At 46.6% G+C, this 27,629-nt stretch overlaps 4 protein-coding genes across 4 annotated transcripts in view; 2 read left to right on the forward strand and 2 right to left on the reverse strand.

The window, feature by feature from the left end:
* Window positions 1-1,732, reverse strand: part of LOC307088958 (E3 ubiquitin-protein ligase RNF31-like) — a 22,459-nt gene extending 20,727 nt beyond the window's left edge. The window contains 3 exon segments of the mRNA XM_079755038.1: window positions 429-575; window positions 1,133-1,403; window positions 1,545-1,732. Coding sequence (XP_079611164.1) covers window positions 429-575; window positions 1,133-1,327 — 342 coding nt within the window. The 5' untranslated portion in view covers window positions 1,328-1,403; window positions 1,545-1,732.
* Window positions 1,733-3,081: 1,349 nt separating this feature from the next.
* Window positions 3,082-6,497, forward strand: psme2 (proteasome activator subunit 2). Its single transcript, XM_079754836.1, has 11 exons — window positions 3,082-3,298; window positions 3,895-3,927; window positions 4,017-4,079; window positions 4,168-4,254; window positions 4,930-4,975; window positions 5,171-5,268; window positions 5,514-5,582; window positions 5,680-5,747; window positions 5,944-5,998; window positions 6,083-6,169; window positions 6,265-6,497. Exons 1-11 carry the CDS (start codon window positions 3,251-3,253, stop codon window positions 6,343-6,345), a joined length of 735 nt encoding a protein of 244 aa, XP_079610962.1. The 5' UTR covers window positions 3,082-3,250; the 3' UTR covers window positions 6,346-6,497.
* Window positions 6,498-6,732: 235 nt separating this feature from the next.
* On the reverse strand, window positions 6,733-8,505 carry lsm5 (LSM5 homolog, U6 small nuclear RNA and mRNA degradation associated). Its single transcript, XM_079754837.1, has 6 exons — window positions 8,459-8,505; window positions 8,201-8,364; window positions 7,467-7,562; window positions 7,339-7,366; window positions 7,176-7,248; window positions 6,733-7,049 (listed from the first exon to the last, which is right to left on the reverse strand). The coding sequence occupies exons 2-6, from the start codon at window positions 8,244-8,246 to the stop codon at window positions 7,017-7,019; spliced, it is 276 nt and encodes a 91-aa protein (XP_079610963.1). The 5' UTR covers window positions 8,247-8,364; window positions 8,459-8,505; the 3' UTR covers window positions 6,733-7,016.
* Window positions 8,506-8,542: 37 nt separating this feature from the next.
* On the forward strand, window positions 8,543-26,548 carry avl9 (AVL9 homolog (S. cerevisiase)). The gene is made up of 16 exons (XM_079754838.1): window positions 8,543-8,780; window positions 12,216-12,336; window positions 12,958-13,043; window positions 13,747-13,818; window positions 14,757-14,846; window positions 15,209-15,275; window positions 15,381-15,421; window positions 15,590-15,628; window positions 15,740-15,809; window positions 16,908-17,380; window positions 18,499-18,633; window positions 19,299-19,518; window positions 20,459-20,576; window positions 21,273-21,326; window positions 23,831-23,919; window positions 24,659-26,548. The coding sequence occupies exons 1-16, from the start codon at window positions 8,691-8,693 to the stop codon at window positions 24,787-24,789; spliced, it is 1,896 nt and encodes a 631-aa protein (XP_079610964.1). The 5' UTR covers window positions 8,543-8,690; the 3' UTR covers window positions 24,790-26,548.
* The last annotated feature ends 1,081 nt before the right edge of the window (window positions 26,549-27,629 follow it).

Raw genomic sequence — 27,629 nt, forward strand, 5'->3', positions numbered from 1 at the left:
AACATATTCCCCATGCCATCTACATCCAGGATCATTTCGCACTATAAGCAAGCACTTTGTGAAAACTATTTCAGAACTTCTTCAGTTACTTTAGGCTATGATCATGTGATATGTAGATTGTCTAGGCCTTATGTCCCACCTGGGACGAGGAGGATTAATAAATAATAATAATGATCACGTGACAACAACGCTGCCAACCACATAAGTCGACTCTCTTGCACCACCAAGTGGCCACTGGCATGTACAGAACATGTTATTTCCTGTAATGTTTCACTTGGTGGAAACCTTTATCCAAAGCGTCCCACGATACCGTCAATGGATGTATTCATAGCTCATAACTCAGTACCTTGAGAAGGACTGAGGAAGGGGAAGAGGAGGAGAAGGAGGAGGAGGAGGAGGAGGAGGAGGAGGAGGAGGGTCTAACTGACCTGCATGCTGTCCACCTGAGCTTTGAAGATGGGGTTGTTGTGTTTGACACTGCGCCAGTACCGGGGCCTGGCAAGGTTGTGCAAGTTGAGGCCATACTTCCCCAAAACATTAAGAGCTTTGACCAGCTTGCCCATTCGCTCCATTACCTAGGGGGACGGCACGAATGACAAATCATACTCTCTACACTGCTACCGTAAAACAACAACCAAAGGTGGAGCCTTTTTGATTTCAGAGGGTTAGTTCAGGATGTTTAATTGTTAATTCCAAGGTACCATACATGAGAGCAGCATCTAATGAAGTAGGCCTAATGTGTGATGTGGAATCTCCATTGTATATCTTTATGGTGAAACCTGCGTCTGGACTCATACAGACACACCTATTTGCACTCATTGATAACTCTGATCGCTATTATCCAACGGAGAGATTCACCATTTTGAGTAACAAAAGAAGCTGGGACTAAACTACCCCAAAAGAAACAGCTGTTAAAGCTGCGCAGCGACCACGCCGAGAAGGAGACATGAAAGCATGAAATTAGTTAGACACAAACCCTAACCCTCTTTGATGCAATAATAACAACTGGTTGTCCAACGGAACGGCATCAATCGCACGGACCCCATCATCATCATAATCATCATAATCATCACCATCATCATCATCATCATCTTCATCATCGTCATTATCGTCCCGGGACCCGTGAACGCACCTGCGCCCTGCCGTTGCCCATGGTGTTCCCCCGCACTATGGCTGCGGCGTCGATGCTAAGGTACTTCTGGTTCAGGGGCAGAGGGAGCTCGGCCATGGACTGGACCCCGGCTTTGACCTGCGGATCCGACCCCACGGCGGTCAGCTCGGACGCCACCCTCCTCCTCAGCTCCAGAAGCTCCGGCGCGGCCGTCATTCTGAAGGCGCTGTGTGTGTGTGTGTGTGTGTGTGTGTGCGTGTGTGTGTGTGTGTGTGTGTGTGTTACAATTTCCCTAAATTGTAAGTGGAAGTTATCGATTAGTCTGGAGAAAGGGTTGATCGCCGTGGAATAATGAGCTAGTAAGCCCAAACTTTGTATAAAGAAAGCGAAACTTAAGCCCGCTGGGCAGGACACCCTGAAAGCCGAATCCTACCTCAGTGTGTTTCTCTTTCGTTTTTCTTCCACTTCTTTTTGTCCTCGTCCCGTGAGCAGACCATGCGCTAGTACTCGGTGACTGAGTGACCAATGTCAACCTAAACGGGCGTATTTTAGGTGAGCGTCATGTCAAGGAAGGTCCGAAGTGAACTCGCTGTCACTTCACGTTCAACACCAACGCAGACCGTCGTCTGCGCATGCGCAGACGAAGCACAGAAAAAAACAAGTGCAGATGCGCACACAGTTGGGGATGTGGCCATGCTAGAAGGGAAAGCTGTTCTTCTGCTCCTCAGGCTCGTTCTATAAACGTATTAACTGTAAACGCATGCCGTAATTACAATGGTTACTTCCTTCCAGCAAGATACGAGTGTTTACATGACTCGGCCCGCCCCCGAATAAAACTAAGTTTCTTCCAGAATGCATTTGATGGTTGTCAGGATTTCTCCAGTTCTTCTACTCTAGCAGTTAAAATATGGCTCAACGTGTACTATTTGCTTTGCTATTTTGTAAATCTAAAGTTTGTTAGAACTGTACGGTTGGCTATGGATGATGTATACAGCTATAATGTCCACTGGTGGACTGTTTGAAGGGCAAGGGCGAAAAAATAAAAAGGGCACATTCTTGCTCGAGAGGGCACATCGTCATCATTTATTGTATGAAGGGGCACCCATTCATTTTTTTCACATGTAAAGGGCAGAAAGGCACTTTATCTCGAGTTCACCACTCTAGAAGGCAGTTTTTCAACCATGGAGGCACTGTAGGGGCATTAAGAGGGCACTCATTGAGGCACGTTTTCTTATCCAGAGGGCTCATCACCCCCCCCCCCCCCCCCCCCCCCCCCCCCCCCCCCAATAGTACAGAGACGAGACGGACTTTGGAGCAAAAACTCATCCAGGTCCCACTTCCAGACGCCTGAATGGTTGATTACATCAGCTGTTATTCAGCCTTATTGACACTGACCTCACGGAGGAGATATAAGGAGATATTTCTGCTATATAGTATTGCAATTGCAGTGACCTCACTGTTATGGAGGACTTTGCCGAATGGCAGACACCGTGGGACACAAGTTACATTTGACCATTTTAATTGTACAATTGAATATTCTATACCAGTGCAAAATTTGGGGAAGACCATTATTTAAGCCTTTGACTTCTTTGTGGGTGCCAACCGATCACAAAGGTGGGGTGCATAAAGTCATGCCTTGCGATGAACGTCTGTGAAAATGAATCACGGCCCATATTTAGAAGGCTCCAAAAGGAGCGTCTTCCTCCTCTGAGTGACGACCATGATCTCCCGCAGTTTTCTTGTTTTAAAATGTAGTGGCTGTGAGTGGCCGCTGGGGGCGGTAATAAAACTGTTTATATTTGTAAGTGTAGCGGCTGGGAGTGACCGCTGGGGGCGGTCGTAACACTGTTTTCTAGTACTTTAACGTGTAGTGGCTGGAAATAGCCGCTAGGGGCGGTAGTACATCCGTCCAACATGTCTCCTTTTGTCAAACGCAGCGGGGAGGTACGACCCATAAAATAAACCGAAAGTAAAACGCGAAGGAGGAAGTTGACCGACTCGAACGCGCTGCTCTCGTTGTTGTCCGTCCGCTGTGGTCTACGGTCTGTCCAGAACCACCTTAACACTAAGAGGTCTACGCTTTGTAGTGTTTGTTTTAGTCCAGGTTGTCATACTTGTTGTCGTCCAAGAGCCGCCAACATGTCCAAAGCGGTAGTTTTAAAGATTTCAAAGGCCAACAGCGTTAAGGTAAGGGCGACATTTCCCCTCAAGTCGAGGTTCGGTTGTGTTGGGCCAATATACATCAGTGATATTGTTTAGATGCCCAACATGAAATTCATGGCTCATGCATTTCATGTTGGACATCTCAACAATAACTTTGTTACAAAATTTTTTTGCGTAAAGTGCGCTAAAGCCCGAGGGAAAGTACCGTCTGTAGACTGAAACCTGCAAAGCGAAAGTAACTGCGGGGTTTGGTGCAGGCCAATATAATCGCCGTGTCACGTCGTCCTTAACTTCGTGTTACACCGATTTAAAATGTTTTGTTTGTATGTATGTATGTATGCATGTATGTCAGTCAGTCAGTCAGTCAGTCAATTGTGGCACCCATTGCACTCCTGATCATCCCTGGAAGGAGGGATCCGCCACTCTGCGTTCCTCCTCTATTTATTCTCCTATTATTTCTTCCTTGCTTATTAAGGGAGTTTTTTCATGGCCCCTGGGGGGCTAGGGGTCATGGGATTGTCATCAATATATGGCCTGTCAAGCCCTTTGAGACTGTACCGTGATTAAAAGCTATACATATACAATTTAACTTAATTTAAACTTGTTTTTCTTTCCCATAGGTTGACAACTTTCGTCAAGCCCTTTATGCCGAGGTACGTCTCAGACAGACTGTATTTGTAATTAATGTAAGTACATAATTGTGTTAGTTTCTACGTGACTAATGTGCCTTTTTTTTCCGCAGGCTGAAAACCTATTCTGCAACCATATCCCAACAAAGATCGTGCAGCTAGACTCCCTCCTCAAGGTAGCCATTAACCCCATGAGCGAATACTACATAATACTGATCATTTGCTGGAAACATGACGTCATGTTTTCTTGTCGTTATGTTCCAGGAGGATGTGCTTAGCATCACAGACATGACGTCCATTCACGCGCCCCTGGACATCCCCATCCCAGAAACCCCCACCCCAGAGGAAGAGGTAGGCTGTCTGGTGGGGGGGGGGGATGGGCAGAGCTGCTTAGAACATTCGAGGGGGGCGTCAGTTCCTCAGCGATTGGCTTGCTTGGAGCATCAGTCAAAAATGTTAATCCCTTCTAACTGCTACCAAAGTAAAGTGTTGTGGCTAGGGTGTTCAACTCCCAATGGACGGTTACTGGGTTTGATCCCTGATCTTCACATTCGACCTAAAGGCAGCCTAGAACCAGATTGTTGAACCTGATCTGCTCCTTAATAGTATGCATGTGTATTCAGTGTTGGAGTCGCTTTGGATGAAAGCCATTACTAAGTGGAACTAAGAGAAATACAAATGACTTTGGGAGCCATCAATCACCCCAAATCTACCTCATACCTCATTGGTTGGTGGTGATTTTAGCTGACATCAACTGTTGTCCTCATGCCCCGCCCATTTGAACACACAGGGAAGGGAAGTTAGGTGAATTTAGTGCCAAACCAGTTGAGCAACAAAGTCGGTGTAACCATTAACGCTGGCAACAAGTTTAAAATGATTAACCTATTGAGCTACCAAAGACCAGATAGTGCTGTGCCAAGGCATGTATTTTAGGAACAGACCAACAAGTCAGTCAGATTAGTCCCTGAGTCTGTGCATTAGTCTCATCCCATAGTTCTCGTGAAACATGCATTATATTTCTCCCAGGAAATGGAGACTGACAATGAGGATGAGAAGAAAAAGAAGAAGAAAGGTACATTAACACATTCATTGAACAATTTTGAACAACCACATAAAAAAAATTACATTTTGCTATTAATATCTCAAAGGTAATGTTAACATTCATAGCTAATCTTTCAGGTACTCGAATCTGGTCTTTATCAACAATATGAGATAAAATGTTGAAAAACTGAAAATTAAGAGTATTTTTTTGCTTTCTGTTTGTTAGCACCAAAGTGTGGTTTCATCAAGGGGAACGAGAAGATCATCCTGCTTCTGGACAGACTGAAACCAGAGATTGTGTCCTTCAGGGAGACGATCATCACAGTAAGCTATCATACTTTACTGTTTATGACCTACTGGCAGCTTATACAATACAGATTCAGTTGATAGCAATCTGAAACATCACTGCTAGAGGCCACCAAAATTTTACACACTGGACTTTTAAAATATCAATGGTATTGTTTACATTAATAATGTTTTTGAAGCTATACATTTTCCCTAATGAAAAATTACTGGGATGGATTCTGTCAAATGACACGTCACTTTAATGTGCCTTACTGTCACAATAGGTGTCATGCTGGATTCAGCACCTTATCCCAAAAATAGAGGATGGAAATGACTTTGGGGTGGCTATCCAGGTAAACACACACACACACACACTCTTTATCAATGATTGTTGTACACGGAGAGACGTCTATGTTGATCCTCTATGGTGAACTTGCATTACTATCACAGGAGAAGATCTTGGAAAGATTAACAGCAGTCAAGACCAAGGTAGACACATTCCAGACCAACATAAACAAGTAAGCTACAACTCAAATAACAGCTCTGTTTAGGATGAAAGGATGTGTGTATGTTTTTAGAGTGAATGTCTCCCTATGCTCCAAATGTCCTGATATTTGCATTAATCAAGTAACATTTCCTGTCCGGATGTATTGTTAAACATTTTACATATAAATAATGGTTTGATAACTTTTTTTTTTTTTTTTTGCACGTTAGGTACTTCTCAGAGAGAGGAGATGCAGTGGCCAAAGCCTCCAAAGACACTCACGTGGTGAGTGACTCCACATTTGTCCTATTAAAAATTAAAACTGTCTGGTGTACATGGAAGGAATGTGATGCCATGGTTTCCCTGCAGATGGACTATCGCTCCATGGTCCACGACAAGGATGAGGCCATCTACGCAGAGATCAGAGTGATCATCCTGGACATCCGTGGTTTCTACGTAAGTCTGTCCATGCCAACAACGTGTGGCCCACTGTACTGCTGAAACCCAACCCGTTGAATTCCTTCTTACTTTTGTGTTCTTTGCTCCTATAGGCGGAGCTGTATGACATCATCAGCAAGAACGCAGAGAAAGTGACCAATCCCAAAGGAGAGGAGATGTCTTCCATGTATTGAATCGCAGCAGGGGGGTTGCTATAGCGATGGTACAAGAAGTGTCAGTTAGATTTCTTAATTCACTGCTCAACTTGACTGCCCAGCAACATATTGAACGGCCTTAACTGTTTCCCAGAATGCATGAGTTTATACCAATAAATCCATTCAATATGTCTTGTGGTGCTTTGTATATAATTCAAATAATTACTTTTTGGTGGCATGGGAAATGTATTAAACAGACAAATATGCAATAGGACAAAATTCATACTTTTTATACTTTCAGCTTCCTCGTTTTGTTTATAGTCCTTATAGTGAGGGAAGAACCTGAATCAGTTCGCTTTTGAGATCAAAGTGCATTTTCACTCAAGGCTGTAAGGTGTCAAAGTTCAGTTGGAATTTGAGCTTAAGTTCTGATAACCAATTTATTGGGCCACTCATCAACAATTTACATACAAATGAGCAAATTAAAATATTAAGCCATTCGAATATATATTGTTTTAAAGTTTATTTATAACAAAAAGTGCTCAATATCAATTGTGGTTAACTGTTGGTCATATTTAAATCAAGTCTCCTTAATTTGCAACAAATTCATAACAAATATTCCTCAACCAACAAATGTAAAAACGTAAAGATCGTCGACTAACATGGATGCCAAACTTAAACAGGTATGTCATATTTCAGAGTGAAGACTTTTATACTTCTGGTCCTTCTCCACCAGGTATTAGCTGAAAAAAATGATACAAGGGGTAATTATTTACTTCCACAACTATTAAGTCTTTGATGGAGCTGAAATTTGAGTTTTACAGTGTTGTATTCAAATATATAAGAATTCCAAAAGAAGATTATCATACCATCGTGATGTTGTTGCCGTTGAGAAGGATCTGGTCCAACTTGGTTATTCTCCGTCCCTCAGGTGTGATTTCACTATTGTGCAGAGAAACAAAAGAACAGTTCATTCAGTAGATCACAGCAAAAGCTGTAAAAATCCAGTAAGGGCAAAAAATGATCACTTACAACTCTGTGACGTCCTCCAACACCATGTCTGAAACCGGAAGTTAAGAACCAATACAGGGAATATTGCAATATCAAAGTTTAACGACAAAGAAAACACACACACACACACCACATTTTGCGAAGGATACTGACAAAGTCGTCGAACCCGAGCAACGTGCCGACAATCTCCTTGTCGGTCTTCATCACGATGTGTATTCTTGAACCGATGCATTTGTCCACCAGCTCTGCAAGAAGATGAAGTGACTTCATGATTCAAATAGTTAAAATGTCGACAAAAACATGACTGGTGAAGTAAATTGGAGAGGTCGGGGTTCAATTATCATGGCACATGAGCAGCATTCATGAACGGGGAATTATGGTTAATATAAAAAGGTATGGAAGAGGTTTAAAGACTTAATAAATCCTAATGCTGTGTAAACTGCATGTATATAAGTTTCTAAAGTACATAAAAAAAGTAACATGTTTTCTGATGCACAAACTAGTTTATTACCTCATCGAACAATGATCTGTGTGAGGTTAATAACCCAATTGCACTAAAAAATTCATTTAATTGTTACTAATGCGGTACAAAAAATTCTTTGTGGGATTATTTTGGTTTCTGACCATTTTTAGATGTTTAAAACATACACCGGGTCAAATTGATCCGGGTACATTTGTGTTGTACATGACAAACGAACATAAGGAGGTTAAGATGTTGAGTTTAAAAGGTGCGACGCGGCGGACCGTCCCGGCAACGAGGTGATTAGAGGAGGGCTAGCCGACAGCTAGCGGGTTTAAAGACCCGCATATGAAACACACAGTTCGATATTAACTGATCAATGAGTGAGTGACGACAAAATAACTTTATGTTAGCTATACAAACCAAGTGGGAGCAACTGTGAGGGGTTTGTTGCTGGTGTTGCCGCCATGTTTCACGAATTGAAAGAAGAGTCAAAAGCAATAGAGACAAGATCGGCGCCGATCAGACCAAAGTAGTCAACCGTCGAACAACCGTTCGAGGCGCAAGGCCCCGTCTTTATCTTGTATCTGTTTAGAATAAATTGCGGGTTAATGATTAATACCGCCGATCAATCAGTGGAAAATAATTCACTGATAAATAAATAAATATATATGTATATACTTATTTTCGCATCACGTGACGTGCGCCGTTCGTGTGGGTCCAGGATTGAGCGGTCCGTGACGTCATCCCACGACCGAAGACGGACCTGCGGAAGAGAAAACAAATCGCTCCGGAGTCGTGTTGTTGATTTTGTGTGCGTGCGTTTGCGGAGCCCGAAGTAAGGAAAAGTAGTATCCTTTCTGTAATCTGTTTACATCTATTATTACAGTGGACATCTGCGCATTAAGCGGCCATGGAGGCGCAGAGAGGCAGAGAGGACGTCAAGTTGCCCCCCGTGCTGCACATCGTCGTGGTCGGGTTTCATCACAAGAAGGGTTGTCAGGTATTTCCGAAGCCCTTCCGTCATGCACACATCCCATTAGCGTCAACTTTACCCCAGACCTTGTCTAATAACCACTTCCTCCAGTGTCTAACTCCATGGCGTTTTGCTGTGATCGGGTTAAAACCCATCCATTGCGCTGTGATCGGAGAGGTTCGAGTGTTTGACAGCTGGACATTTGTGACAGTGCTTGATGAACGAACCCGCGACAGATGGGTACACGGATCACAGACCCCCGTGCTTGGTTAAAAAGAAGGGGATTCATTGACTGATCTCCTCATTCTTTATATCCACGGAGTGCCATTTGTATTTTTGCATAATGGAATGATTCACACCACAGTGTAGACTTTGATTATTCATCCAAGGCTTGCGTCCGCGGCTCGCTGCACTGGGTTATGCAATGCTAGTGTTGTATGCACAACTTCCTGATCCATCTAATCCCGACAAGTCCTCAGAAGTCTCCAAGAGGAGCTTTCTCCCACAGTGTCAACACAGGGAGCAATGCCTGCCCCATTCGTCCCAGCGCTCCAACTCAGTCGAGGTTGTGTTCAACTCATTCAGCAGCCGGGGGAGGGAAGGAAGTGTATATCTCTATATCTACATGTATATCTTGTCGTTTCTTGTCGTCAAAGATTAGAGTGTACTTTAAACGACTCCTCATGTGATGGCGGTTCAGTGGGCTGTTAAACAGGACAGAGCTTCCCTGAGAGTCAGCTGTCACTCGAAGGCTGCAGCTGTAGATCACATGTCAGACAGCAGGGGGTCAAGCGCCGCCACCGCCGCCGCCCCTTAAAACAATAGAGCTGCGCCGCGACAAGAGCCGGCTCCGCTGGGCCGTCTGATAACGAGGGGGTGTTTACCCAAGGTATTGTGCGACATTTGATAGGCATTAGTGATCCTCCTCCTGACAGAGTTGGGAGATTCGGTTTCCTCACGCTCTCTCTCTTTCTCTCTCCCTGTCTCCGTCTCGGTCTCTGTCTCACTCTCTCTCTGTGTCTCTCTCTCTCTGTCTGTGTGTGTGTGTCTCTCTCTGTCTCTGTCTCACTCTCTGTGTGTCTCTTTCTGTGTGTGTGTGTGTGTGTGTGTGTGTGTGTGTGGGTGTCTCTCTCTCTCTCTCGTTGCCCATCTGCTGGTCTCTGCTGGGGGCTAGAGGCTGTTGAAGACGTGCCATCAAAGCATCGGTTTCAGGCTCACCCCTCCCGGGATCCTGTTCAATGGCTCTTGTGTTTGGGTGCGGTAGTCGTTTAGTTCACAACATTGTCAATTCACCTTTGTGTTGTGAGCTTGTCGTGGTTGATGGCACGCGTTTGTCTGTGTTTGAGTTTCACTTCCATCAGTGTTTATTTGAGGTTTCTGTGGTGAAACAGGTAATGGTGTTTTCTGATAGAGGTTGTTGCTAATTGTCATTAACAAAACAGTGAAAACACTTTCTACTGTCAGAACAACATGCTCTTTGTTTGAAGTGTCTATGCTTTGAAAATATCCTTGGCATCGTTCTATATTTCTGTGGTTGCCAACATCCCCAATCCCATTTCCCTGTCCAGCCAATAGCTGATATGCGCTCAAACCTAGCATCACATGATCAGGCCTTTCTCTGGCCCTGCCAAATCCATCTCTCCATTACAGGATATCTTTGGGGATTTTTCAAACCCTTTGTTTCCGTTGTTTTGGGGTCTAAGGGACTATTGGTGTTTATTGATATTTAAGTTGGTCCAGTATTGAGCTGGAACTCTGCAGACGTAAGTCACGAACACTGCTGTGATGTGATAATTTGGGGTGATGACACCCCGACGATTTACGTCCTAAGGAGGTGCTTGTTGCTAAGATTCTTTCGGACAACATTGTGGAAAGGAGTATTTCGCTTATCCAGCCTTTTTATTATTGTGTCCAACCAAGTATTGTAAGTGAGTCTCGTTTTGAAGAGTTGAGATGTGGTAGGAAATCTCAGTTCTCCTCCACTGAAATAATTTAGATAAGCTAAGCAATGCATTCTGTGGTCAAACACAAGAACAAACATTTGACTGCACTCCTCTTTGCAACTACCTCAACGTTCCTCTCCTGCAACCCCTCAACTCTCACGAGACTTCAGAGCGAGACTTCAGAGTGAGACATCTCAGTGAGCGAGACTTCTTCTTGAGCGAGACTTGGTTGGGCACAATAGCAAACAGCCCGGAGCAAGGAAAAGTTAATGAAAAAAGTTGTATTCTCTGAAAGGATCCTTTCGAGAATGTGTTCGGACACTGGGGATAACAACCTCAGCCTGTCTTCTCTTTTAGAGGACGTATATTGGATAACATAGCTGGCCGTTTCGCCAATAACGACTGCAGCGTTCTCTTGCTACTGGACAATTGTTTTCCAAAATGTTGTCCGCATCAGTCCCTCAGACCAAATATTACGGGAAACAGGGCCAGGTTGACAAATCCCAAAGTTACCCTTTAATTATATCTGCATGTTTTTTCTCAGAATACATCTAATGTTAAGCTGTGGGCATTCTTCATCTAACATGATATATGCTGGTACTTGATGTGCGGTGGGGATTACGTCATTGTCTGGAAAGGGAGAAAGCTGAGCATTATGCAGGCCTTAAGCTGGCCTTATTCATGTTAGGGGCCAACCGTTCCACTTTGCCCACAAGCCATGCGACACTCCAGGAAGTCAAAACGATTGCATAACACGGGGCACTCGGTTCACATCCTTACTGGACACGGGGCCCTCAGGAGCCAACAATGAGAGGCAAATCCTCGTTGTCATCGTCCCCATTCCCATAAGTTTCCCATCGGCAGCTCCTTGTGACTTCAGTCGTAGCCACTGTATATCCACATGGAGAAACGGTCCCTGGATGGATTGACTCGTGGATGAGTGTGTTTTATCCGTGAGAAGATTTGAGGTTTAGATATGTTAAGTGTCACTGGATGGTTACTTTGTGGTTCTGAGCGTAACTTACTTTGTTGTGGTGAATCTCTACCTTGATCACGGCAACCGCTAACAACTACTACTAACAACACCAACTAACCACATGCTACTTGAAGTTGATCACTCAGCAACCTGCTTGTGCAGAAGTGTCTGCAGTCACTCCCCTTCATAGTGTATGTTTTGATTGTTCTGAGTCTCACCATTGAGTCGCTTTGGATAAAATGCTAAATTCTGATGTAAATTAAACACACACGCACGCACGCACACACAGATCTGTGATTTTGAATCTTGATTCAAAATCTAGCCAAAGTGGTAACACTTTTACATTAAAGAAACATTAATTAACATTAGTCAATGCGGTAATAAGCGTTAAACAATAGTTAATTACACATTGGCTAACGATTCTGTAGTCATTACATTTTTTTCATCTTTATTAGTGGTGTTCATTTCAACCAAGGTCATCCAATAGGAATAGGGTTAACCCTTAACCTCTTAAATAATATACATTAACCTCTCCCCCTCCAGGTGGAGTTCTCCTACCCCCCCCTGCTGCAAGATGAGAGCCATGACAGCGGGGGCCTCCCTGAGCAGTGGAGGTACCTGCCGTTCCTCGCCCTGCCAGACGGGGCGCACAACTACCAGGAAGGTCAGTCACCTCCTAATATGGTCATGGGGGTGCTGGCTTTAACTGCCAACTTCCCAGTCGGAATCGAACCCCTGACCCCGGCAGTATTCGTGCCGTGCTCTAACGGTTCAATTTAAATACTTTAAGGTTTAAGCTTACAATACCGTTAATGCGTGTATTCTTCCCAGTTGGATTCGAGCCCCTGACCCTGGCAGTATTCACGCCATGCGCTGCCAGTTAAATATAAATGGTTGACTTGTACAACAAGGATACAAGTCGGGGGGACTTGTAACCGTAAGGATGCTAGTTCGATCCCCCCGGCCAAGACACCTTCACCCTGACTGCTCCCGACGAGCTGGCTGTCGCCTTGAATGGTCGCCGCCGCCGTCGGTGTGTTAACGTGTGTATAAACCGTCGCGTTGGATCACAGCGTCTGCTGAATGCCCTGAATGTAAAATTTTTGAATGTACTATTCCTACTTCTCATAAACAGCGTCACCCATGGTGAACATATGCCTGGTGCCCGGCGTTATCTTGGTGTGCGTTTTATGCGTGGTGAATGGGAATGGCTGCGTGTGATAGGCTGGTTGTCCTGTGCTCCACGGCCACGTGGTCACACGGTGTGATGCTCTTGGTCCTGCAGACACGGTGTACTTCCACCTGCCGCCGCTCAGCGCGGAAATGAAGTGTGTGTACGGAGTGTCCTGCTACCGGCAGATAGAGGCTAAGGTCAGTCCTCTGCTCCCCCTCACTAAAGGGATGATCATCTCTTTACTTAATGTTGTATATATGTTGTGTATATATATATATATATATACAACATATATACAACATTAAGTAAAGGGATGATCATCTCTTTACTTAATGTTGTATATATGTTGTATATATATATATTATGTAAACAAATAGAACAAAAATGAAATGTACAGTATATACATTTATTTATATATATATACATGAACATTAAGTAAAAATGATCTAATTCCTATTTATATATATTACATAAATAAATACTTAAGTATATTTATATCAACATTAAGAATAAATAAATACCTTGTGTCACCGAGTCAAAATTAATTAATTAATTCATTAACATCTAAAGGATGAATTAGTGGTTTCACACTTTGGATCACCCACACTTGCCTTTCATTTGATAAACTCTATCAAAATAAGTCTATGAATCTGCCCTCCCTGATCAGTTACCCTAAGGCCTGATCCGTTTCCCTGCCCACCGTTTGCAGCAGCGGTGTATCATGTGGCTGCACTAAGCTAATGCCCTATGTGGGATTCGACACAGTGTGTTTAAATGTCCTTGATGGTAATAAAAGAGAGATATTATTACAGCCGGAAATTGCAAATATGATGAGCAAACAACCTCTGTGCGCGTTCTCTACCGTTTTGAATAAAGTGTGTGTGTGTGTGTGTGTTCCAGGCCCTGAAGGTCCGACTGGCAGACGTTACCAGGGAGACGGTGCAGAAAAGTGTGTGTGTCCTCAGTAGAGTGGTGAGTGAGTGTGTGTGTGTGTGCCTCTAGAAAAAAGGCTTTGAGAATATGTCTCTACATCTACAAGACACACAAATCAACGTACTTATATAAAACTTGTGTATGTTTTATATTGTAGTCGTTCTGTTCAATTTTGAGATTGTGTATGTTCATTTGTACAATCTGAAATAGGTCATATTGCATTTGAGCGTATTATAAATCAAATTTGGCAGAACGAAGACGATGGTTCAAAAACAAGAATTTCTGGTTAACCAATGATCAGTTATTTTCAGTTGGCATCAAAGTATTAATTAAGCACAACACTGCCCATAAACTTGATACGAGGTCATGATACACGATAGGTTGGCTTCAAGGAAGGAAGGAAGGAAGGAAGGAAGTAGGCATGTATTATAGAGTGCCTCTGAATAATCATAACGGTTATTTACCTTGACCTTGGCCCTCTCCTATGATTCATAACTGTCACGTAGTAAACCAATCCGCGAGACCACCCAGGGACCCCGCCTCTCTATCAGGAGAGGGCAACAGAGGCATGACATGTACAGGGGAGAGGTCAAAGGCCAGGGGGAAGGGGTCTTTGAGGGCTTGAGGCGAGCTCCCATAATTCAACGGTGATGGGGAAAAAACAGCTGACCGAACTCACAGGGGGATACGCTATCTTTTGAGTAACGCAAATCAGGTCAAACACAGTAACTGGGTCCGCCCAAAAAAACTATAATTCAAATGTTTGAAGTTAAGTTATTTGAATTGGCTGTGCATTTCTTTGCACCGAAATAGTGTGTGTGTGTGTGTGCATATAACTTGTGTGTGTGCATGTGTAACGTGTGTGTGTGTATGTAACCTATATATATGTGTGTGTGTGTATATATGTGTAACCTATGTATGTTTGCGTGTGTGTGTGTGTTTGCGTGTGTGTGTGTGTGTGTGTGCGTGTGTTCCAGCCTCTCTACGGCCTCCTACAGGCCAAGCTCCAGCTCATCACCCACGCCTACTTTGAGGAGAAAGACTTCTCACAGATCGATATTTTAAAGGTGAGGAACAGCAGCTTCAGGAACCAACCGCATGCCAACCCCACCCACATCGCTAACTCGGCCAACTGTGCTAACACTGCTAATTCTGCTCACTCGGCCACCTCCACAAACCTCTAACTCTGCCCTTGCTAACTGCTTACACTACCTCCGGTAACTGCTAACTTAACCATCGCTAACTAAGCTAAATGTTTATGCTTAACGGTTAACACTACCTCCGCTAACCGTTAACACTACCTCTACCAATGCCAACTCTGCTGAATCTTTATGCTAACTACCATTTCTAACTCTGCTAAATGTTTATGCTAACTGTGCCATTGCCAACTGCTAAATGTTTATGCTAACCGTTAGCGCTGTCTCCGCAGGAACTGTACGAACACATGAACGGCTCGCTGCGGGGGTCCACTCTGGAGGGGTCACAGGTGTATTTAGGTGAAATGGACACTTGAATATCGTACTATTTAAGTATGACTAAAATGTGTGAATTTATTTAAAAAACGATGGTGACGTTCCTTTAATCGTCCTTTCCTTTCTCAGGGTTATCGCCGAGAGATTTAATACTGCACTTTAGACACAAGGTAAATAGAAGAAACAGTTACTACACAATGTACACAAGTGGTAGGTAGATGGATAGAAGCTGCATGAATAGTACTGTAGGAAATGTACTGTAGTCGTTTTAGCTTACTCGCTACAACGCTAGCTACTGTGGTCGGTGAACGTAAACGCGAGACTTCTGTCACATCCAGGTTCTCATTCTCTTCAAACTGATCCTGCTCGAGAAGAAGGTGAGCCGACCTTATTTCGCGAGCTCCTACGCCTCTCTACGTCTTTATTTAGCGGTTTCACAAAATGGCTTCATCCCGTGTGTTTTTCCCTCTCTTTCTCCCCCCCCCCAGGTCCTGTTCTACGTCTCTCCTGTCAACAGACTCGTGGGAGCCCTGATGACTGTGTTGTCGCTGTTCCCAGGTCGGCAGCCGTCCCGCTTTTTACTTCTTGGTCGTTAAAGAACTGATTTAAAACACCTGGGTTGTTGTGACACTGGTTTAACGATGTTCATTACAGCTCTCTTTCAGAACGTCTCTGTTAGGTGTTTGTGTACGTTTGGGCATGGAAGATTATTTATGTCCCCAAAGACTAAAAAGAAAAAGTCGTAAAATAGCAGAATGAAAAACTAATCCTAGGCTTTAATAAGTCAAATTCAAAGCATTAATGTGAAAAGGATATCATACCATAACAATAGTTTAACAAATGATAATAGTAGTAATATATATAGTAATATAATAGTAATAACTATTATATAACTATAACAGGTTAGGTTCAAGTATGACACATCAAACCAAGCTCATTAAAGGGTAATTCCGGTGTAAAATGGATTTGGGATATGTTTTGTATGATAAAGAGTTGAAACGTTCGTTTTGGAACACAAAAATCGCATATAGACGCTTTCTTCAGTTGGCTGTTTTTAGCCGATTCTATCAAAACGCTATAAACTTGGAACGATGGGGGCACTGGTTATGGTAAGAACTAAATCGCTATTTCAAACCACTGAAAAGGCTAAAAGTAGCCCGACACCTCTTTGGTAGTATAATAAGGGTCTTAACATATAAAACGAGGCATTGAGAACTTTGTAAGTGTACAGATTGTTTATTAAAAATGACATTTTATACACACAATACCATCAGTAGATCACCCGTCGACTCCATTTTGTTTATAAGACTCGATAAGTAGATTGACGAACACAGAGATTGCGTGTTGCTGACGGATGTCACAATCTCTGTGTTCGTCAATCTACTTATCGAGTTTTAAAAACAAAATGGCGCCGACGGGTAATCTACTGATGGTATTGTGTGTATAAAATGTCCTCTTTAATAAACAATCTGTACACTTACAAAGTTCTCAATGCCTCGCCTTATTTTATAAAAGCATTATACTTCCTGTCAAAATGCCCAAATAAAATCCTGAGATAAACATGTTTAACGATATAAAAACGTCCAAAACTGACCTGGGCGCCTCCTCCTCTTCTGATTTGCATAACCACTGCCTGCTTGCGTGTGATTGGCTCAGGGATGATCGAGCACGGCCTGGCGGACTCCTCCCACTACCGGCCCAGGAGCAGCGCGTCGGAGGAGCCGGGCAGCGGTGGGGCGGAGCCCGGCGCCGCCGCGACCACGCCCTCCGTCGAGGAGTTCGTCTCCGTCTCCGCCACGGACATCGCCGAGCTTGTGGGGGAGGAGCCGCCCCCCTCCCCCCCCACGGGGGAGGGGGAGGGGGGCGGCGGACGCCTCCTCGAGCCCCCCTGCCGGCCGTCCCCCGACTCGTCGGAGAGCGACTGGGAGACCCTGGACCCCGGCGTGCTGGAGGAGGCGGCGGCGGGCGGCGAGAAGGGGGCGGAGCATCCGGAGACCTTTGACCCCGCGCCGGGCATCCCCATCACGTCGCAGCCCCAGGCGGTGGGGGGGCAGGGCGGGGTCGTCCAGGGGCTGGTGTCCGGGCTGGAGGAGGACCGCTACGGGCTGCCCCTCCCCGTCTTCACCAAGGTGGGGTGGGGGGGGGGGGTCTGTCTGTCTTTATATGTGTGTATGTGTGTGTGTGGGTGTGTGTGTGTGTGTGGGTGTGTGTGGTTGTGTGTGTGTGGGTGTGTGTGTGTCTTTATGCGTGCGTGCGTGTGTGTGTGTGTGTCTTTATGTGTGTGTGTGTGGGGGTGTGTGTCTTTATGTGTGTGTGTGGGTGGGTGTGTGTGTGGGTGTGTGTCTTTATGTGTGTGTGTGGGTGTCTTTATGCGTGTGGGTGTGTGTGTCTTTATGTGTGTGTGTGTGTGTGTGTGTGTGTGTGTGTGAGTGTGTGGGTGTCTTTATGTGTGTGTGTGCGCGCGCGAGTGCTTTTGAGCAAGCTGCCCTGACTCTGAACCTCTTCCTTAATGACCCTTATCTCAAGTCACTTTAATTCACTTTGGATAATTAGACTAAAATAGTCCTGAACATTATGTTGAGGTGGACTCTTAATGGCCTCTGTGCAGTCGGCCAGTCAGTGTCGGTGGTCCAAGCAGGAGACCTTCCTGTTGGTTTTCTGTTCAAATTTACAGGAAAACATTTCAGCCCACTCGACTGGGAAAGGCTTTTAACCGCCGTCACACACCATGTGAGCAAACTGGGACCCACGAGTGCTTGTCATGCTCCCTTTCCTTTACAACAGCACACACACACACACACACACACACACACACACACACACACACACACACACACACACACACACACACACACACACACACACACACACACACACACACACACACACACACACAACTCTTTTATAGGTACCCTGAAGGATAAACATGTACTATAATCCATCTCACACTGTTCAGCGTACCAGAGAATCAACATAAGACTCTGAGCATGCGCTGATGAACTCTCGCACTGCCCTACAGTACTTTGTATTTCAGCTGTTGTCCTACTTAGCGGTTTGTACTCGATGCTAGATGCTAAAAGATAGATGACAAAGGGAAATATTGGCTTCTCCTTTCTCCACTGAATGTCCCTCCAGTGACCCCGTAGCCCAGTGTGTGGGTGGACGCCAACTGTTGATCAGGGTGCCGTTCTGGGCCGTGTCAAGTGACCACCCCCACCCCCACGCCCCCTCTTGTCTCGGTTGCCAGGGTTACCTGTGTCTGCCCTACATGGCCCTGCAGCAGCACCACCTCCTGTCCGACGTGACGGTGCGCGGCTTCGTTGCCGGGGCGACCAACATCCTGTTCCGCCAGCAGAGGCACCTGAGCGACGCCATCGTCGACGTGGGTAGAACCGCCGCTCTTCAGCCGCCATTTTTGTAGTTCCTAAGAGAACAGTTGTCAATTGAATGGGCAGTGCTAGTATCATGTAATGGTGAATGTGTTCGAAATTCCCAGATTAAGGGGTTCCGGTTTCGAACCGCAATGATGCACTAGTCTACCCCTTTGGCTTCCTTGAACAAGCCACCTCACTCCTACCCGCTGTTTTATGTGCTGTAGAAAATAAGGTGCTTCGGACAGAAAGCTGTATGAATGATTAAATAGTATTGCTTTGAAACAGTGACTATTGTGAGTCTTCTAGTGCCGAGTTCTAACCATCTAAGGAAGGCTCTTTAGACTCTGTGTTTGCGTAGATAGATAACACTTTATTAATCCCCCCCAGAGGTGATGCTGGTGTTACAGCACAGCAGCAGTGCAGGAAGCGATAAAATATATACAATTCCAAATACTACAATACAATACAATAATACAATACAAAGTAGTGCTAAAGTTATGCCAAGGAAAGTAAACGCTAGAGTAAGGAGAAAAACGGAGCAAACAGGACAAACAGGGAAAACAGCACAAACTGCATAAACAGTATGTGTATGTACGTGCCTGCTTTCGTTAGCCTGGCGGGTATCCCCCCCCCCTTCCCCGTCTAACCCCGGCCCCTGATTGGCTGCCGCCAGGTGGAGGAGGCCCGCATCCAGATCCAGGACCCGGAGCTGCGGCGGCTGCTGGCGCTGACCACGGCCGACCTGCGCTTCGCCGACTATCTGCTGAAGCATGTGACGGAGAACCGGGAGGACGTGTTCCTGGACGGGACGGGCTGGGAGGGCGGGGACGAGTGGATCAGGGCGCAGTTCACCCTCTACCTCCACACCCTGCTCTCCTCCACCCTGCACCAAGGTAGGTGGAGGACTGCCCCAAAGGCCTCTCTTCTTACCGCCTGGTTTGATGGAGGACTGCCCCAAAGGCCTCTCTTCTTAACGCCTGGTTTGATGGAGGACTGCCCCCAAGGCCTCTCTTCTTACCGCCTGGTTTGATGGAGGACTGCCCCCAAGGCCTCTCTTCTTACCGCCTGGTTTGATGGAGGACTGCCCCAAAGGCCTCTCTTCTTAACGCCTGGTTTGATGGAGGACTGCCCCAAAGGCCTCTCTTCTTAACGCCTGGTTTGATGGAGGTGTGCCCCAAAGGCCTCTCTTCTTAACGCCTGGTTTGATTGAAGTCTGCCCCAAGGCCTCTCTTCTTACCGCCTGGTTTGATGGAGGTCTGCCCCAAGGCCTCTCTTCTTACCGCCTGGTTTGACGGAGGTCTGCCCCAAAGGCCTCTCTTCTTAACGCCTGGTTTGATGGAGGTCTGCCCCAAAGGCCTCTCTTCTTAACGCCTGGTTTGATGGAGGTCTGCCCCAAAGGCCCTTCTTCTTACCGCCTGGTTTGATGGAGGTCTGCCCCCAGAACTCTCTTCTTACCGTCTGGTTTGGTTGAGGTCTTAATGAATTACTCACTTGACTGAGTAGTTGCTGACGCAAATAATGTTATTTTGTTGTTTTTATGTAACTAAACGTACTAAACGTCATCCTCTATGACCTAACACCTGACCCTTTCTTAAACTTCAGCAGCTAACGTTAACCAACGCCAATACGTAAACGTAAGCATTTCTGATGCATCATGGGAAACAGTTGCAGCAACAGCAAAGCGACTTTCCTTTGTTCCCACAACCATGTCGTCCGTCGAAGAGTCTATAACCAGTTCTCCCGCCGCTAATCACGACTACCGCCGCTACAGCCCCTACTAACGTCCCGCCTCTTGTGTTTCCTGTTTCCTGTCCGCTCGTCTACTTCCTGCAGACAGCGAGAGGCTTCTGGCGGACTACGGCGCCCCCTTCACCACAGCCTGGAAGATCACACACAACTACCGCGTGTGGCAGAGCAACCGACACCAGGCCATGACGGAGATCACGCCAGGGTAGGGAGCCAATTAGAGACGCCGGTGATGATGGGGGCGGGTTTAAAGGGGGCGGGGAGGGCTCTCTGTTTTGAGTGTCATTCTTTTCTGTGTTTGAGTTGTATGTGTTTCTTATCCATATGGTCACAAAGACCCTGGCCTGAACGATAGCCTAATTAAAAAGACGATTAAACCGGAGACTTTTCTGAAATACTATTGTCCCTCAATGAATTATTGAGATTAGGAAGTAAACAGGGGGAATATTGAGCAAATATTTAACTCAATCTCAACATTTTCTACACTCTTTAGATAATATTAAGCAGGTGAAACATCTAGGCCAGTGAAGCTCCAGTGAGGGTGTAGCGCACATAGTATCGATTACAGCTTCCACTGACTGTTACAGAATTTGCACAAATCAAAGTGCTCGAGATCAGGTTGTATGATGGATAGACAAGCAACATTTGCACAGTCCACTGGGTAGGCTTGTAGACTGATCTATCCATCAAACATCTAGGTGGACACGCCCGCTTGTGATGTCAGTAAAACACAGGAAAAGGCAGATTTTAAAACGGCTTGTAACAGCTGATCACACACACACACACACACACCTGGTGGCATAACATCAGCCCTTTAACAGTCCCATAGAGAATGCATTGAATGCCTCTGTTTTCATATTCAGTCCCACATTAAGGTCCGTTCTCTGGTTCTGTGTTTCAGCCACCCCTTCCAGGGACAGTACAGTGTTGCAGATGTGAAGCTAAGACTGTCTCAGTGAGTATTCATCCATGTTTCCATTCCCTTTATAACTTCCGTCATCGTTCCCCACTCGGTTGTTATTGACTTGCGATGCAGGGGATGTGGTGGTACCCTGCAGGTGATGTGTTTGCTGCCCTCTAGTGGCGGCGTACACCAATTAATCAACAGTGTTGAATGGAAGGTGTACCATAAATAGGGATGTATTTTCAGTGTTCTTTGAGTTCCTAAGAAACGACATTTAGCAGCCAAACCAAATCAGAACTCCTTGTGCCGTCAGATAACATCAGATCCAAGATGGAGGACTTGTATACCAGGGTGCCTTTCTTCTCATCGAGCTGCCCTCATATAGCGGACATCTTGGTCAATGGGAGCAGGAAGGAGGAAGCTCCTTCTGGTTCGTTCCTCCCCCTCACATACCCATGTGTCAAGCTCAGAGCTCAGGCTGCTCTCAAAGAGTCAGCCTCACAGAGACAGCCTCCCAGAGACAGCCTCTCAGAGACAGCCTCACAGAGACAGCCTCACCAGAGACAGCCTCCCAGAGACAGCCTCCCAGAGACAGCCTCACCAGAGACAGCCTCCCAGAGACAGCCTCACCAGAGACAGCCTGACAGAGACAGCCTCCCAGAGACAGCCTCCCAGAGACAGCCTGACAGAGACAGCCTGACAGAGACAGCCTCCCAGAGACAGCCTCCCAGAGACAGCCTCACCAGAGACAGCCTCCCAGAGACAGCCTCACCAGAGACAGCCTCCCAGAGACAGCCTGCTCAGAGCTCCGGTCCGGGGAGCCTTCAGCTGGTTGGGTGGGGGTCCAGTACGTGAAGGCAAGGGGGTGAAGGGTTGCTGGGCAAGGAGGGGTTTTGAAAGGGGCGACCGGAGGGACGGGGTCAGTGTCTCACATGGGTCCATTAATTATAACAGAGTTCCATGCTGGCCCTCGCCTCGGCCACTCAGGTTTCTTTCCAGGAAGCAGGTGGAGTGAGTGTGTGTGTGTGTGTCTGCGTGTGTGCAAGGGATGATGAAAGCGAAACCGGCCGTGCCACCCAAAGGTCCCGGAGTCCACCCGCTTTTTTTTTCTTTTCCTCACGACACAACCCCCCCCCCCCCCCTCGCTTACTCGCCTACGCACACACGCATATCCCCCACGCACACACACACACTAGCTCCCTCCCACACACTTTCACAAAAACACACTCAGAAAAAACACACACACACATACAGACAGACGCACAAACTTACAGACGCACACACTTACATACACACAGCTTGCCTCCCCCCCCCCCCACCCTCCTCACCCTCTTCCGCTCACGTCTTCGTCACTGAGCTTAGCTTTACGACGTGAATGCGGTTCGATGACACGACCCCCAGCGGACTTTGTTCCCAATGCCTGTGGGAAGCTCACGGCGAAGCAGAACGGATCAGAGGCCTTGGGGGAACGCCATGAACCCCCCCCCTTTCCCACATGCAGTCTTTCCCTGCAGTGTTCCGGAAGATTTCCTGCATGGGGTCATGTGTGAATGGGGAACAGGGATGTATTTCCAGGGAAATCTGCAGTGGTAATTTGGCGGCTCAAGACCTTAGTCACATAGTCCCTGTATCTCTGCCTGCGCGGCTGCGTTGTGAATGAAAGCGGTCACATGTCACACTGCCGCTAGAGGCTCGTAGTGTTACGTCCTCTGATAACCAATGTGTTGCGTCACATTACCGCCATCTGCCGACCGGCCCCTTGGCCTTAAGGCCGGCATCGCTCCGCCGTGTGTCGTGAGCGGACGCAGGAAGGAAATGTCCCTGAGTGGAGCTGCATGTGTGAATAGTGGATCACCAGCCATGTCACATGGCGAGGCGGTGTTATCCCAGTGATCTACCCGGAGTTACGTGTGATCGTGCATGCACACACGCACAGACAGAAGGACACACGCAAGAACGCGCAGACGCAAACGCACACGCACACACGCGCACACACACACACACACACACACAGCTTCAGTGTGAACGCAGTTTGGACACATGATTCGGGGCTCCCACATTCCCTGGCACGGGGTCCGAGGAAGGGTGAGGTTGGGCCGCGGGCGATGGGCATCCACGGGAAAGGTCGCAGCTTGGCGGGGGACCACGGGATACTGGGGGGTGAGCCAGGGCGGGAAGGGGGGGGGCATTGGCTGTTGATTCTTGATGTGAAGCACACAGTGCACACCTCTCCCCATCATTTCAACCGAAGCTAGCTCTTTATTTGTGGTGGTGTTGTCCTCTGCTGCAAATTGTTAGAGCAGAGGGATTGTGGGATTTCCACGATAAACTCCCTCAGAAAACCGCCTCCAGTCAAACGGAAAATCCCGTGTCGGTTAGGTTTGATCGTGGGGGCGTCCGTGATGTTCCGTCGTGCTTCAGGAGAGCGATTGTTTTACTCTCGTACATCTCTGATCTCTTCTGTCTGTTTGTCTGTCTCTGTGTGTGTGTGTGTGTGTGTTTGTCTGTCTGTTTGTTTTGTTTGTTGTCGGAACGATCGACGTACGGCGGCGAAGTTCGGTCCAGAACAGCGAGCGGGGGAAGAAGATCGGCAACGCCATGATGAGCACCAGCCGGAACGTGGTGCAGACGGGAAAGGCAGTCGGTAGGTTCCGGAGCGGACCGGTTTAGAGACAAACCAGGAAACACACAAGACTGCTCCTCCTCCTCCTCCTCCTCCTCCTTCTCCTCCTCCTCCCCCTCATAGCGATGGAGCACGATGACATGCTTAGTTAATCCCCAGGGGAGGGAAACTAGATGCCAACACGGCACACATGCATATTACATAGGGTGGATGGCAATCTAGAGCGTTTTAAAACACACACTCACTCCCTCACTCACTCCCACACACACACACACACAGATTTTCCAGGGTGTCATCCGCCTGAACACACAAGGAGGTACAAAAGGGGAATGCTCAGCCCTATGAAAACAACTATGATGTATCCATTGAATATACAGTATGTAATGACAATATGTCTTTTGTCTTGGGGTTCGATCTCACATGATATTTACAGTGTTTGTTCCCTGTGGTGTGACGTCGACCCTTAGCCACTTCCCCCTTTGTTCCATCAGAGGGGGAAGTGACATGACCGCCACTGATGCGCATTCCCTTGTCTCACATGACCTCTGCTCTCCTCTCTTCTCCTCTTCCCTCTCTTCTCCTCCTCTCTCCCCTCTCCTTCCCTCCCCTCTCCTCTCCTCCCCTCTCCTCTCTCCCCTCTCCGCTCATCCCTCCTCCTTTCCTCTCCTCTCATCCCTTTTCCTCTCCCCTACTCTCCTCTCCTCCCCTCCTCTCTTCTCCTCCCCTCCTCTCTCCTTCCCTCCTCTCCTCTCCTCCTCAGGTCAGTCGGTGGGCGGCGCCCTGACCAGCGCCAAGTCAGCCATGTCCTCCTGGTTCTCCACCCTGGCCACCCCGCCCGTTGCCGTGGTGATGCCGTCCCCCGAGGAAGGCCACCACCAGGGGGAGCAGTGAGACATTCCCAAAACAAAACCTCGAGGGAACGACCTCGCTGGCCCTCCTCCTCCTCCTCCCCTCTCTCCTCCTCCTCCTCCTCCTCCCTGCTCCTCCTGCTGCTGTAAGCCCGCTCGGCCCAGCGGGGGGGGGGAGGCGATGTCCGGGTCTCTACAGGACCCTCTAACCCTAACCTCGACCCGGCTCTGTGAAGGACACGACCTACAGAAGGACTGCTGGTTGAAACCCCCGTAGAGGCTGCCCGGTGTGAGGGCGAGCCCCAGACTCCCAGGACCCCCCCCCCCCTTCCCCCTGGACTTCCTACTCCACAAGCACCCACAGACACACACCTACACACAGACCTACACACACAGTTCTCTGGTGAGTAAGGGGGGGGTGCCAGTAGACATCGATCGATGCTGTAGGGTTCTGACCTGATGGCCACTGATTCTTGTCTCTGAGGTCTGTCCAAGTCCTGTAAACGTGATCCGACGCTCGTCGCTATGAACAGCGTGTTTGGTCAATGCTTAGATCTCCGTCAGGTCGGGTTTCGATTCTGTTTGGGCCTGAACTGTTTGGCCCTGCAGTTGAAAGGCACATCGCTAGGGCCTCTCCGAGGAGGGTGGGATGCTGTGGTTAAACGCGAGCCGATCGTCTCTTTCCTCTGTTGTCGTCTGTATTCAAACCTCGTCAACGGTAAACTGTCCTTCTGCGTCTTTCTCGGGAGAGGGGGGGTCTTGAGATAACTTGACTTGTCTACTAAACAGATTTTGTGAGGGGTTCGGCGGGGTCTACTGTTGGGGTCTCGAGACCAACAAAGGGAAACACTGTCACCGCTAGCACTAACCGGCGAGTTCGACGGCGTTGCGGCCTGCATTCCGGGAACAAGATATTCCCTTTGTGTATTCTTTGCGTTCTTATTTTTGTTCTTTTCGCCTCGATCACTTACGAAAAGCACCCGACCAGATAATGACCGGTCGTAGTCCCTGCACATGTTTCTTTCAGGTCAAGAACACCCCCCCCCCCGAGGTGCACCTCCTTCATTTTGTATCCAAGGTGATTCAAACCACCCCCTGCATCCCCATGCTACTTATAGCATTAGCTGGTAGTTGATATTTAAATCGATATACATGCATCCTTTATTGTAACGCGGAAGGCAGAAGTGGGGGTAGAAGTGACGGGGAATGGGGGTTAAAACGTATTTATTTGTTCATCATGCTGGCTGTCACTCTCCCCTGATATACCGCCCAATCTGGCAACCCCGGCTGCAGTAAGCTGCAGCCAGGGTTGCCAGATTTCGAGGGAAATTGGGCCCAATTGTTGGCAAATTGATTGGCATCAATTTGGAAACACAGGTTCCAGCTCCGTGTCTAACGGGCTCTTTCTAGAACCCTCTGACTGTCTGCTATGGTCTTTAGTTTGAGGGATTATTTTGGGTTCGTTCTCTGGAAAAGTTGAAGGTAAGCATGCTGCCCTGTCCGTTTTGTTTTTTTACGGTTGAATTGAGTGCTCGTTTTCAGTTGGTTCACGTCAACCGATTTATTTTCAGTTTTCTTTTTATACTTTTGTTTTATCCATGTGTTCAACATCTGACGATGGTCTTCCCTAATGAGAAAAAACAAGTTGATCTATTTACGTTTTTTATTAATGTTTGCAGATATATTTCTAAATGTGTATTTAAAAAAAATGAATGTATTGTAAAATTGTGACATTAAATTAATAATTCACAGAATATTTTCTTGACTGACCCTTTTAAAGTATTTGGGAAACATGCGGTATACACTATATTGTTGCATTAAAAAAATCAAGTAAAACCAGAGCATGTGGCTGTTTGTTTCTCCTCGTCGGTATGTGAACGTATCTCAGCCAGTCAAAGGGAAGCTTTGTGTGTGTATGGGAGAGCCCAAACGTCAGGACAAAAGCAAACAACTACGCTGACTGAGTGACTGACAGGCCCCAATATGGCAGTTCAGCCTGTGGCTCCTCAATGGCGGCCCGACCGCCCATAGGGAGGACAGCTTTTCGTAGGCCTTGACCGACACCATATTTACACTGCGCTTGTTCATTTGAAACAATGCCAACCCAACCCAACTTCTTTAAATTGTTTATAATAGGTATAAACTCCAAGCATTGTTTACAAAAATACAATTTAACATGTGTGACTTGGGGCTTAGTTAGATGAACAATTTCAGCTCTCAAACAAGGCCTTTGAAAACGGGCTGTTTATGACCAAGAAAGTAATGTAGCATTGGCTAAAACAGACTACACACTAGAATTGTTTAGTGAGCGGTAGCACATAACAAACTAGGGCTGCTCGATTATGGGAAAAATCATAATCACGATTATTTGTCAATATTGAAATCACGATTATTTTTGAGTTTGAATTGAACAATTATTCAGCATGTCTCTCCCCAAAAAACCTTTTTAACTGAGAACTTTGAAATTTCGCCTTAGAAAAATACACAATGGTCAAAAATAAATTTTCCAATCTAAAATGATATTCAGATATGTATCAAGCTGTTCTGCCCTTTCTATAAAACCTTAAAAATAAAATTAAAATAAATCGAAAAAAATCGATTGTTAATTTTGTCATCGTTTGACGCTAAAATCGAAATCGATCAAAATTTGATTAATCGCCCAGCCCTATAACAAACTCCCCAGAACATCGATTCTCAAACACAACAAGGATCAGGAGTCGATTTCAGGAACGTTTTTGGTATGGTTTTTAATAAATTAACGTTCATTCAAAATACAGTGCCAAAGGAATATGATGCAGCCAAACATGCTAAGGTAATGTTTATCATGAAGCACCTGTGCTCATGTTTAGTTTTCTCTTCAAAAAAAAAGAAAAAAAAAAAAAG

This window comes from Pollachius pollachius, assembly GCF_949987615.1.
Source record: "Pollachius pollachius genome assembly, chromosome: 17".
In the NCBI taxonomy this organism is placed as follows: domain Eukaryota; kingdom Metazoa; phylum Chordata; class Actinopteri; order Gadiformes; family Gadidae; genus Pollachius; species Pollachius pollachius.